This window comes from Hesperophylax consimilis, chromosome 29, assembly GCF_061612785.1.
Source record: "Hesperophylax consimilis isolate HC1 chromosome 29, BYU_Hcon_1.0, whole genome shotgun sequence".
Lineage (NCBI taxonomy): Eukaryota > Metazoa > Arthropoda > Insecta > Trichoptera > Limnephilidae > Hesperophylax > Hesperophylax consimilis.
Window position 1 is genome coordinate 11,383,916 of NC_142864.1, and position 14,043 is coordinate 11,397,958.

Genomic DNA, 14,043 nt, shown 5'->3' on the forward strand with positions numbered 1-14,043 from the left:
TGTATATTGTCGGTAAACATGTAATGGGTCTGTACTGAGAGGGATTATTAATATTTTCGCTTTTGGGCAACATATAAGTAATGCCCTTAGTTAGAAAATTTGGAAAATTTTGTGGTTGAGTGACAAATTTTGAAAGATTTTTTGCCAAAAGAGGATGTTAAGTAGTTAGACGTTTGTACCAAAAATTATGTATCCAATCGCAACCCGTGGCTTTCCAATTATGAGTATTTTTAATAATTTTGGTTAACAATTCAACCGATATATTAGAAAAACTCATTTGTTCAATACCTGAAAAATTAAGTTCTTCATTTTCTATCCAGGGACTTGACTCGTTATGTTTTATATCTTTACTCCAAATTTTAGTCCAAAATTCGCGCATATCTGATTCAGATGGCAACGGAATATTATTATTCGAAATAATATTTTGTTTATCGTCAAGTTTGGAATAAAATATTTTTTCATTTTTATGGAATAATCTGTTATTATTTTTTTTATTATACGTATAATTATATCTTTTTAATCTACTAGCTTTTACGCCTAATTTTTGTTTTAATAAATCCAATAAATCATTGATTATATTTTCATTATTATGACTATCTATATTATAACCAAATTTTCTCCCAATTTCATCTACATGTCTCAAAATTTTCCTACTTCTATTCCCATTTTTATATTCTATTACTCTTGCTATGTTACTTCTTAAAAATACTACATCATTTTCTAATCTGATCTGCCATTCTCGTTTACTATGACTATATGATCTATCATCAGAGGATGATAATTTGATTCCTAACTTATTACAAACAGTAATAGCAGTAGCATATACTATTGTATGAAGATCTAAAAAACTAATTTCGTCAAATATGATTTTTGGTAAAATTATGTTATTTAATTCAAAAATTAATTTAGATAATTTCTTTGACGTATGTAATTTTGGTAATTTTGGTCTAACTGTTGGCTCTACATCTATATATCTGTTTATATTATTATGAAGTAAGTTAGCTAATTCTACTACATTATCATCAACAAAGTTTAAATTGGCAATGTTGATTTCCCTAAGATTATAAATAACGTCTAAGTTATTTGAATCTACTGTAATATCATTGGACATTTCGACTAGAATATTATGCAAACTATCTACATTCAATGCATCTGATATGACATTACTTGTGTTAATTTGTTCTAAATTATTTACCATTTGCAATCTATCTGCTACTTCTCTTTTAATCTGTTCTAATGTGACTACAGGAATTAAATTATTTTTGAAAATTGCTCGCTTTTGGTCTGCTAATCTTTGTTCGTTTACCTGGGCAATCGGATAATTTTGTGAGAAAAGTGAATGTAATTTTTTCCTATATAACAACATATCTGTTTCTAGTTTGGTTACATAAAAATATGAACGAACAATGAACATATTGACATCGTTCGTCCATTTCATACGTTGTCTAGGAATACCTGCTTTTGTTTTTTGGGGTCTTAGACTATCCATGTTCATCTGTACAGATGACATAATAATCCCCTGTTCATCTACGTTGGTTGCAAATGACATTGTTGTCATTTTGCAAAACAACTAGGAGATGATTGTATAGTTACTGCTACATTCCAGTAACCAAATCAACAAATAATTTTCAATATGACCAAATTAAATATTCTTATCAAACTACCTTTCGACATAACAAATCTATAATTTCCAATTCAACTACCTTTCAACATTACAAATCTATGAAATATTATGTTCCAGAAAAAAAAACGATAACATAAAAATATACCTTTAAAATTTATTTTTTTCAAATGAATGTCAAATATTGTTGTTTACCTTGGTTACTGGGGTCCTCAAATAATATATATTTTTTAAATCCTATTTATTTACCTAAATATCCTATGGCTTACTGGCAGTTTATTTATTGCGCTATCTGATATACTCTTCTTTAAATATTTATATGTTTTGGGATCAAAACTAATTCTTTTCTATATGATATTACAAAAAATAATCAGAGAGAAAATGCAAAGCATATGCCTAAACTAGCGTTGCTAAGCATTTTTTTTATAATAATTTGTAATTTATGGTAGCTATTATTATTAACTAACTTACTATTATTTTTTTATTGATACTTGATTCCGCTTAGTGACTTCATAACATTATCGGGTACCTGGCACTGCATATTTCATCCGTCTTGCTTGTGTTTCTCAAAAACAAATTCATAATTTATTGCAATTTCTCGGTGGAAATATACTTTAGTGATTTTCTCTGAAAATGCAGGGTGTTTTCAAAATACCTTTCACTTTAGCAACTATTAATAATTAATTAATAAAATAGAGTGCTTAGAAATCAGACGTATCGTCCTTGGCTGGGAAAAAAACAAGACGGTCCACAGAAATAAGTGACGTGTTGTAATGATAATATGAACAGAACTGACAGCAGTAGACAGAAGATACATAGCTTAAGATGGATTATAAATGGAGAAATATTATGAGGGGAGCCTATGTCTGAATCTGGGCATAAAAAGGCTTATTAAAACATGGGTTATATAATTAGGGAACCTTTCACTGCACTAAGTTCAAATAATATATGATTTGTTACGCAAATAAAGCTATTAGTTAATGGAAAGTCTACATCAGTACCACTAGCTTCTCTGCTCTTCTTTGGGACATTTTTGCAAACAACAATTCCTTATGTTTATACTGGGCAGATATAAAAAAATATTACCAAATTAAGTAGAAAAATATGATGGGGTTTGACGAAGAGTCTTGTAGAATTCCTAATAATTTAGGAAAAAGGAATAAAACACCCACACGTGTGTTAAGTTATCATTGTATCCATATGATGAGATCCTGCAATCAGTTTGCAACTGTATCAGCCGGAGGTTGATACATTATATTACCATAAATTATGCTCATCGGAAACGAGAAACAGGTTCAAAATTTTGAATATAAAACATCTATGGACCTATCTAAGAAAGCCTGAACAAGTTAAAATTTATTTTTCTTCTTCTTGTTGTTAGCCATGTAGGCGAGTCCAATGAATGTATGTATCGATAATCATAACTTTTTTATTGTTTTATGATAATCAATATAACAGGCGTTAAGTTCTGCATTTCAATCCAGTTTATTGTGCACTGGCCGCCGCGATATGCCTCCGTTATTTGTGTTAGTGTTTTTGATGTGTTCTACAAGAATATGTAAGTAATTTGTGGACGAATACTACAAGAAAAAAGATTCAAATATAAATTCTTAAACAATCATACATCGTTATAGAAACAACAATGATATTTTCAAATTTTTCATTTACCAGCAGGATGGTTAAAAATATACATCTTCTACCTCTGTGGTCAACATTTAATACAAGAAAGAGTGACTTTATATTTGGTTAATATCGTAACGATTATTTGAATTAAATAAAAAGATGAATTGCTTGATTCGTCAAAAAATTCAGTTTCGTAAATTTTTAAAACAGGAATGTTGGAGACGAATCGCGAACTTTAATGCTGGTGGGCTTTGTATCAAATTTAGACCGTAAAGGAAAGAAAGAACCCTGTTTTTGATTGGACTACTCAAAAATATATGACTGATATGTCTCATAACACCACATGAAAAAACATTTAGGTTTGTTACTGTTGTTGAAAGATATGACCAATAAAACCAATAAAATCCGTTACTATTGAAAAAAAACTTAAGCGACAAGCTGAAGTACGTTGTTAGAAAACAAATCTTACCTGTTATCAGTAAATAGGTGTTTGCTCGTATGTAAAATTTATTTGGTCTCGTATGAATGTTATCATTTAAAGCTGGGGGAAGAAGGACTGAATAAAAATCGTTTTAAGAAAATTCAGGATTCTGCTTACGTCAGCTAAATGCCTACATGTTTTGGGAGATCTGTTTCAAATATTTTTTTATGGTTTGCAAAACTAGGAGATGTAAAGTTCTTTTAACCAGTTCATAATGGAAACTGGAAACCAACTTAGACAATTATACGTCTTTCTTTAAAATAACCAAGTTTACGTTTTGCTAATCAGAAATTGATTTACCGTTTAGTGGTGGTTTGTGACTTTTGAGTGTGCTAGGTGTTATGATTGGAAAAATTGCATCATTGACGTATCGCATCAATTTTTTTTATATGTATTTTTTTTGTAATTGGAACAGCACCGCACCTGAACACCTGGAAATCTTCATACAAAATTTTCTAGCGCACTAAAAATGCAAAATGCAAAACAGCGATCCATTTTAAAAATAAGACCTTATTAATATTTTTAATACCCTGCAAACTGGGCAAGACGAAAAAAGGTCACCAGAAAAAACATGAAAGATTTATTTACTGATCGTTGCGACAAAAGATATCAGAAATGCGGGAAATCAGAATTATTACAAAATATTAGGCAGAGCAAGATCAAAGAGAAGAGAGAGAGAAGAATCAACGCTAATATTTTTTATTATTAATTTTTTTTTCGTAATATCTTATCCATAGATGGAGAAAACAACATCACCGCACAGCATGAAAAGAAAGTAATGAGTGCGTCTTCATTCCTCAGTGACGATGACCTAGCTTTGAGGATTGTCGGTGGTCATAAGGTGTCTATCGTCGAGTATCCTTATACTGCCAACTACGGCATGATATGCGGGGCAGCGGTTTTGAACGAGTATTGGCTTATCACAGCTGGACATTGTGGGTAGGACAAATTAAATTTTCTTCTTCTTGATTTAATATTTTTTTAAATGTTTGTTTACATGTCATGACGTGCTGTGGTGCAGGATAAGAATAATCCATGGAATATGCACTATTATCCCCATTCTGAAAGACCTATGCATCCGATATAGACTGTCAACTGTCTACCTACAACTTATCCTAAGATATTTTGAATAAATAATAATATATATTTGAACTCAAATCTGGAGAATATTGTAATGGTCACTTGCAACGGGGAAGTCCGTAGAAGCATAAAAGATCAGCGATGTGTTAGATTGATTAAGTGTCACAAGCGTGTCAATTATCAATGTCCACGGTTCTCCAATTTATCCAAGTACGTATGACTAAATAATAGATGAATATGGTACATATGGTCGGTTAAAATCCTCAGCAACGAGGCAACAACACAAAAAGAAGGTATTAACTCCTTGCTGATTCGTACTTTTTTTATTTAACAAAGGCACTCTAATCTTAAATGACAGATCTGGCAACTAAGGGAAGGTTCCTATTCTATTACACTAAACTATATTAGGTATAAGTAAAAGTCCTTAACATTAAAATTTACGAATTTTCGTTTACCGCGAATCCAGTCCTCTCGAATGACAGCGAAGAAGTCGTTAATTTTAAGGTTAATTATTCCTTATCCTTAAGTAGAACGGCAATCACCTCTCTGGACTCCTTCTAAGCCAAAATTATATTAACCTTTCAGAAAATGTGCACTGTGCATATGGTACAGATCTCACAGATATACTTGTGCGTGACAGTTACCCTTTACAAATCGCAAGTGTGATTTCTCTGTTGTTGAGTTTGGTAGTCATCCTTGGCTTGGAGGCGCCAGCTACCTAAAAAGTTCTATTGATTCTGTTCAAAATGACTATTTATAATACGTATGAGTGTGGGTATTTGCTAAGCTGAGTATTAGGAGGGTGAGGTTTGTTCTACGGTAGTTTTACCATTACTTCTGATTCGTATTTTCCCCATTAGGGGTCTCTTCGTTATCCTGGTTAACTGCTTCGTCTTGCCGTGTTTATTCTGTCTTCTGATAAGTATAATATATAAGGGGTATATTGGGTGAGGTGTGTTTAGGACTTGAGGGTGGATGCGTTTGTCCACTAGCTGCGGGACCAGCTGGATCGGGAGAGGCCTATTTAGAGATCCAGCTGGTCTCTTTCGACCCATCGTCTTGCAACGCAGTAAGGGAGGGATGGATTCAACCCATCCACCATACCTTTTTCCTTCCCAGAACTTACATCAGTAAGTTTTATATCAGTAAGTTTTCTAGCGTAAAATGTGGCCACATAAGAGTGAAACAAGTTAGAGGTAGCAATGTTAAAATTAAAGGAACATAGATAAAATAAAAAATTGCCTTAGAATTATATGAAAGAACGATTGGAAACAGATATGATTCGATTGGAAAAAAAATGAACGAATTATTTACGATGACATTGAGTACTTGTTCTTTATCTGTTAAATAATGTTATCTGTTCAACCGCCATGAAAAAATTACAAAACAAATCCATAAATTAACGATTTGTGCAACGATATACAACAATTATATTTTTATTATTTTATCCTCACTCGTGTTGCAAAGATAAGCAACTACACAGAGAAAACTTACTTATATAAAATGTTGCTAATATATTAAAAAAATCTTGTCAAATTATTCGTATTCCTATTGAAAATGGGACTTCAGGCTTTTAACAGATGAATGGACAGGTTTCCTAACAAACTGTCGGTGTTCATAAAAATTCTAATATTTTCGCATTTCGTCATTATAATCATTAGGGTAAAGGCAGCTGCATGGATATTCTGAATGTACTGATAGTTTGTTAGGAAATGACCTGTACTGATAGTTTGTTACTGAAATGGTTTGAGCCGGGCTTGGTGAACAGATCTGAAAATCTAGGTGCTTCCAAACCTTCTCTATCCCATCTCTTTCCCTTCCCCAATCTCTTCAGCCTCACAGCCATATAGAAGAATACACGACCAGCTTAGATAGAGTGAGACGACAATTGGCTAGACATTATATAGAGTAGACCGTTTTCAATCAGCCTCTTACTACACCAGACCATCATCTAAGTTAGACATCAGTCCAAAATAATAGTATTCCTTAAATTATAGTTGTATCAATTTAATAAACATAAGTAATGTTAGAACAGAGTGCATTCGTTCAAGGAATGTTCTAGAACCAAGATTTGTTCCTAACACTAATTACTATATAATACTGGCGCAGCCGGTAAGATGTTAGATTCTGCAGCATGTGGGTGTGTTTTGTGATCCAAAAATCTTTCAAATCGTACAACAAGTTTCCTATTCAAAACTATGTTTCATCATAATTATGAAATTCAAATGGAATGGCGATACACAATGTCAGCCAAGTTTTAGAGGGACAGAGGGCATGTTAAATGTGTGGGGCCATAAGGTATTAAGTCAGTGGTGACATTGGTTTCCATTTAAATCTACATGGAAGACGTTTATCCATGTAAAACAGAACCGTGAGGAGTGAAGTAACTTGAGGGGCTTACTTTAGGATAAAGAAATTTCCTTAAACCTTAATGTTTATACTTAACAATAAAGAATTGTCTTAAATCAATGTATTTTTCGTTAACTAGGGACGATTCCGGTTGAATACAGGATAAAGAATATTCCTTAACCTTAAAATTAACGTCTTTTTCGTTAACTATGGGCGATTCGAGTACTACTTAAGGAAAAAATAATTGTTATTGTTATACTTAAAATGAACGACTTTTGCGTTAACTTCGATTCCATTTTAAGGTTAAGGATAATTCTTTATTCGTAAGTAGAACTGGACTCGCCTCTCTGGTTTACCAGGGAAATTAGAGTAGAGGTCACGAGGAAACTAGACAAAATGACTTTTGCTCGTTCTATTGCATAGTAATGTATTTAGTTAATTTGTTCCAATTTTTTTCAGAAATTACGACGTTGTATACACCGGCTCCACTTTCATATCCAGAACTAAAAAGTCCAAAGTAAAAGAGCACGTAGTTCACCCCAATTACAAAAAGGCAGATAATAAGTTTCAATTTGATTTCGACTTCCAACTGCTGAAGCTGGAGACCCCATTGAAGTTAAACAGACTCACTAGCCCAATTCTACTTGGATCTGAAAATGAAGTAATTGCTGGAACTTACGCAACTGTCACGGGATGGGGTAGCACTTACGAAGAAGTAAGTAGAATGCAGTATTATATATAATCATTTACATTCATAGACATTTGGAAAGGTTCTGGAACTATTGTAGCCACTTCAAACCACAGGCGAAAACACGTAAAAACTTTCAATTTTAGAGATACTTAATAACAAGGCGAAGATGTGTGGCTCGCCGCTGTGGAGAGTCGTGCATTGTTTTTGGATAGCATCGACTGGGACGTTTTCCACTAAGGACCAAGAGGCGCAAGTGTATTGTAAGTTGTTAGATGTTTTTCTGTGGCTAAAAGAAGCTACGCTGGATGAACAAAAGCAGATCATCGATAATCAGATCATCAGATCAGCAGAGAGGTAGCAGGATATTTAAATTGGCCTCCTTCATCACAGTAGAAAGATAGCACAACACCTCTTTTGTTATTAACTTCCATTATCGATTGACATAATTATTGAGATAAGGTGGTCAACTTACAATCGAGACTCTAGGTGCCGACTGATGTTGAGTTGGGCATAATTTTGATAAAAAAATACTGATATTATTATACAGTTATATTGCGTTCGCATTAATAAATTCTTGCTCATTGATGACTTATTGTTTTATACAAAATCGTGAACTGCCTTGTTGATTCATCACATCTGTGATTGATAAAAGATTGCATTTCGTTGCCCCGAACACAACACCAGATCGAACGACTTATTAAGAACACCATACTGTAAAACCAAATATTAACGTTTGTAGCGTTAAAAAGGACTCTTATTGATGAAACAAAAATGGGAACCACACTAACAACCATGGAGGCCCATCTTATATATAGAAAAATGAATATAGACTCCTAAATTACTGGACCGATTTAACTGAAAATTTTAAAATTTGTTTTCATTAGTGCCAGAAGTGTTTAGTGAGTAGTTTTAATTGAAAAAAAGTCGGGAACTTCCGAGGAAGCTTACAAATTATCTCTGAACGGGAATGTTTATTTACCTATCTGTCTTTATTATCTACTTTGCTTCTTCTTTTGAATAATGATTAATGATTAGTTATGGTTCAAATATTGTTACAATATACTGTCAAATTACCCATCTGGTAACGAATCTAATACTTATTTTTTATTTAATTTTATAGTGATTATTATTATGGTTGCTTCACTCAAATGTAAATTGTTAACCTCGATACAGGCTTAGTCCTAGTGAGGTCGCTTTTTATGTGAAAAAAATGTGTTTTATGTAAAGTGAGATGCAATAAATAAAATAAATAAATAAATGAGATACAGAGTCGAATTAAAGTTAATTTAATGTAGATTTTTTAAAGTAACAATGTGGTATACATTAATGAATGATAGAAGAATTCGGAGACGCCCAAGGAAGTCTTAACTTTTATTTATGCGCTGGAGTGAGATATGGACTCGAATTGGAAGCCTTTAACAATAAAACAATGGATTTCATGAAATATTACATCAAGTGAATGCTAGAAAAGACACGAATCCAATAATTATTTGTAGTAAAATAACGCGAACGTGATGAACGAAGAAAGATGTGTGAGGACAATGTAGGATTTGTAAGTAAATAGTTGAAGAAAACTGTTATATCTGCCTTACTTTGCAGATTTAAGTGTGAGGAACTCTTTGTAAAAAGTAAAAGGTTCTACTTGTAATTGCGTTTATTTACGTTACAAATAATAGGTCTGGATTTAGCTACACTGTTCATTACCCGAGGGTTGGTAATTATCTCTGGTTCGAGAAGCTTGTTCCCTGTCAATCTCATCTCACAAGTAATTGTAACACTCCAACGACATCTGTCGGACTCTGGAGTAAGCTTTATCGCCAGCGCCATCTATTGCTTAAGTACTCAACGTATTACCATACATCACAAAAACGAAGAACGCCAAATTAAATACTATACTGTAATTAAAAAATACTGTAATTGTATTTCCCAATTTAAAATGCACCCAGTTGACAGATACACAACCTCTAAACTTTACCCCAAACCATTAATAAGTCCTCGAGTAATGCCGGGTACACGTCAGATAGTAGTACATACAATTTGTGTAAACATGGAATACAAGCAGAATTCTTGCCTGAACAGACTATGCAATAATTACAATAGCGTATTATCCAAGGTTGATATTTGCAGTTGCGAACTTACAAAATACAAGAGGTTAATAAAAGAATATTTCTCTGATGGTTTGTGAATAATATTTATGTCTCTCTTTTTTATATCTCTATTATGATTTGATTTATATCTACAACCCCTCTCCATGGCTATAAATGTATTGTTTTGTAAATTTTTCGTTTTATATAATCTTTTGTTTTGTATAAATTTTTTAATTCATATTCTTTTCTCACAAATATAATTTACTTATTCCATATTATGCTTTCTCAGTAGAAGTAAAGTCACAAGGAGGAAATCCATAATTGGTTTTATTTCACTATATAATACTTATGTAAAAACTGATTAAATGTAAACTGTCGATTTCTTGACAGTGAATAAATAATTAAATCAATAAAATTAACTAAAAAGTAGGTACTCACGGTAAAATATCAAAAGTCGTATAAATATCTGAGACAAAAATTATATAATAACATCCCCAAAAATTAAATATTAAAACATGCAAAATAGCCTTTATCGGTTCAATAATAACTAAATGGTTAATTATTATTTTTTTGGTAAACTAATGTTTAAGACAAGATTTTTTATGCATAGCACAAAGGGTAACAATTATTTTATAAGCAATAATTATTAGCCTGAAACACTCATCCACATTGAAAAATCTCCTGATAAAAGATACATGACGCCAACGGGACATGAACCCGTGTCCTTTCGATTTCCAGTCGACAGATCTGACCACTGAGCTATGGCGGCTTATCTCTTATCCGCGAAATAATTCAATATATACTAGTGTTTCATTCAACAATTACTGCTTGTTACATTTTTTCACCTGAAAACAACCAACTTTATTTTTATATTAGAAAGGCATTGTAAGTGCTAACTCTCTCACTAGATGGCGTCGAGACAAATTGTCTAAATGGTTGATTGGCTTGGGGAGGGTGGAGTCTGAAAAAATATTAATTAATGTTACTTAAAATTTTACATGGTTACCTGGTTAGAACGGGCAATCTGCCTAGATAGGAACTAATATCGACCTATAATTAATAATAACACTTGTAATTATTTTTAATATACTTATACAGTTATTGCAATATTATTATCTTTTGCCATTTAAAAACAATTTCATTGTTAAATAATTATTTATTTTTTAACTCTCTTTTTCGGGGCTTCTACATGAGAATATTAAGAAATATACACTATTTATTGTACATAACTGAATTGCTTAATTAACAATATTTTATATTTGTTTAAAGATAAATTGAAGATGTCTTCTGACTTGGTATATTGTTTCCTTCCATTTATATTCTGGGCAAAAAGGAATACATATGATATTTAGTCCCAAAATTTCTGCACTGAAATAAATCCTGACTTCTAGTATTACGTTGTGAAATCCGAAAGCAATATCAATATGTATATAATGTGTCAATATCCGAATTGATTCTGTTCAACAATCTGTTCAGATTGCCCTACCCACCGGAATGACCATTGGCAAGTTAGTCCTGCAAACTGGGAGACAGAACAGTCTATGTTGTCGGTGACGGAGATATAGATCGGGAACATAGAAACCAATGCTACACGTAGTTTTCAAACCTTCCACCATCAAACCGTCATTTTGTAGAAATGTGTAGCAATCTAATTCATTCTAAGCATTCCCAAGAGAAAGTAAGAAGGAAAGAGCTACTTGTAGTAGTCGTACTCCCTCTGGTAAAGAAATATAACAAATTACAAATAATTATAAGCAATAATTAGTCGCCTGAAATATCACTAATTAATGCTTATAATTTTTTGTTATCCTTTATGCTATGCATTAAACCTTGTCTTATAAACATTAGTTTATCATTAAAAAAATAATAATATTTGACAAGTCAAAAATATTTCACCAAAAAATGAAGATATAATATGTCTCGACGCCATCTAGTGAGAAATTTAGCACTAACAAAGCCTTTCCTACAAAAATAAGTTTGATTGTTTACAGGTGGAAAAGATATAATAATAAGCAGAAATTGTTGATTGAGGTACTAGTACATATTGAATTATTTGGCGGGTTGGAAATAAGCCGACATAGATCAGTGGTTTCAGATAACCTGATCGGACATCAGAAGGCACGGGTTCGTCAATGTAATTTATTTTGTTTTGCAATATTTTCATTTTTTATAGGGTCCCACTTCAAATCACTTGCTAGCTGTTGAGGTACCAGTCATATCGTCAGCAGAATGTAAAACTAAGGGTCAGGGAGAATACGCTAATTACGTTAGCGAAAGAATGTTTTGCGCTGGATACAAAAAAGGAGGAAAGGATACTTGCCAGGTAAATAAACTTCTGAATACACCTTTTAAATAACACTGATTATTAAACACTGATTCTAATAACATTTACAATAAATCATATACCTACTAGTAGATTAATCTATTATATACATTTATTGAATCAGTTGCGATGCATCATCGTGTTAAAAAAATACTAATCTAATCTTGAATTTGTCCTCATTTTGGTCCTGCCTCTTTAATAAATAAAAAAAATCTGTGCTGCCTAGCTGTCGTGAATTTATCGGGGACATTAAACGTGATACGCTCAGTTGATCAGCTTATGTGCTACTACCACCATTGCAATTTACTTTTGATTATAAACACAGTTTTTGAAAGCAGGAGAAGCAGCGAAAGATCACAGATGATTTGGAGTGCAAATTAATATTAAAGGCGTTCGGAATATCGTTGTTCGAGGCTCTCCATGTAGCGCAAGACCGCTGGAGTAAAGTATCCTTGTACACAAGGACGATTTGGAGTGGTGTTCGTGATCCTGAGCAATGAGGCAGTTTCATCTGCCTTTCACTTAAATTTTGTCAATGACCATATAGCTTCGGGCCAACATTGGTCTGAAATAAAATAATCAATTCTGCTATTACTTTTTACATTTACTCAACACAGAAGGCCTGAGGAAAATAATTTCTCTTAAGGCCTGCCTCATCTTTTGGGATGGAGGGTTTTTTGATAAGAGGGAGGAAGGATACCCTTGCTGTAGGAGGGAGGAAACACGGAGGCTGGCAAATCGTTCCGAGTTGTAGAAATATTAGGTGCGCGTTCAACGTGTCTCCGGGTCAGTAGTTGTTGTATACTATGATGGGTTACTAGTAAACCCATCTCTAGTGATTTCTGCCAAAATATTTTACTAAATGTTGTGTTCGTACAAACAGGTCTCCAGCTCTTCTTGGAAGGATTAATACATAAGTGGTTCTTTGAGATTAATCAGGGATTTATTAATACTCCGCGTATTATAAAGGTGACTCGATAGTCGACCTAACTAGTAGCTAGCTAATTGGAATCTGAAACAGTGAGTTTCTCTGAGAGAATTCCCACTGGCCCTGGCGACTACTGGCCACTGGCTCCATCTTGCGGACTTCCACGCAAGCTCTATGTACTGCCATCTAAATCTCTTACTTCCCAACACTAAATAATGACTTTCCTTTATTTTTCAGGGTGACTCCGGTGGTCCACTGACGTTCAACAAGAAACTCATCGGAATTGTCTCCTTCGGGGTAGGCTGTGCAGAAGCCGACATGCCTGGGGTCTACGCCAAGATAGCCAGTGTCAGAGATTGGATCGCAGACGTAACTGGTATTAAGTATTAGTAAAACCTTTTCCGGGAGAAAAAGAAAACAATAATTCCATTGAAATAAATGTAAATCTTTTAAAAAGTATAAAAATATATTTATTTGTGCTAAATCAAGATGCTATTTCATTAACTCAACTGCAATGTAAAATACTTGTCTGGTTTAAGGATAATATAAGCCTTAAATAAATATGTTTTATATTACAAACTATTTATTATTATTAACCCCTCAGGCTAATTTGTTCGGTTTTGCGAACAAACAGCTATTACCCGTAAATTCAGTTTGTTCTCTTTTGGGAGCAGCTCATATGGTCTCATAGAAATCGTTGTGTTTCCCTTACTATAATAATGAGAAATGCTATCTAAAAGGTATTAGAAAAAAAACACTTTATATTGAAATCTAAATGTTAAGTACAGAATAATTAAAATTAAAATCAGCACCTTTGTGAAATCCGTAGATTGCAATCGCAATTCGATAAAAAATTGTGA

General features: G+C 32.9%; 1 protein-coding gene across 1 annotated transcript; it reads left to right on the forward strand.

Annotated features, from left to right (window-relative positions):
* Positions 1-4,503: 4,503 nt before the first annotated feature.
* LOC149409879 (trypsin-7-like) lies at positions 4,504-13,573 on the forward strand. Its single transcript, XM_089649097.1, has 4 exons — positions 4,504-4,664; positions 7,614-7,869; positions 12,106-12,255; positions 13,421-13,573. The coding sequence occupies exons 1-4, from the start codon at positions 4,504-4,506 to the stop codon at positions 13,571-13,573; spliced, it is 720 nt and encodes a 239-aa protein (XP_089505223.1).
* Positions 13,574-14,043: the final 470 nt, after the last annotated feature.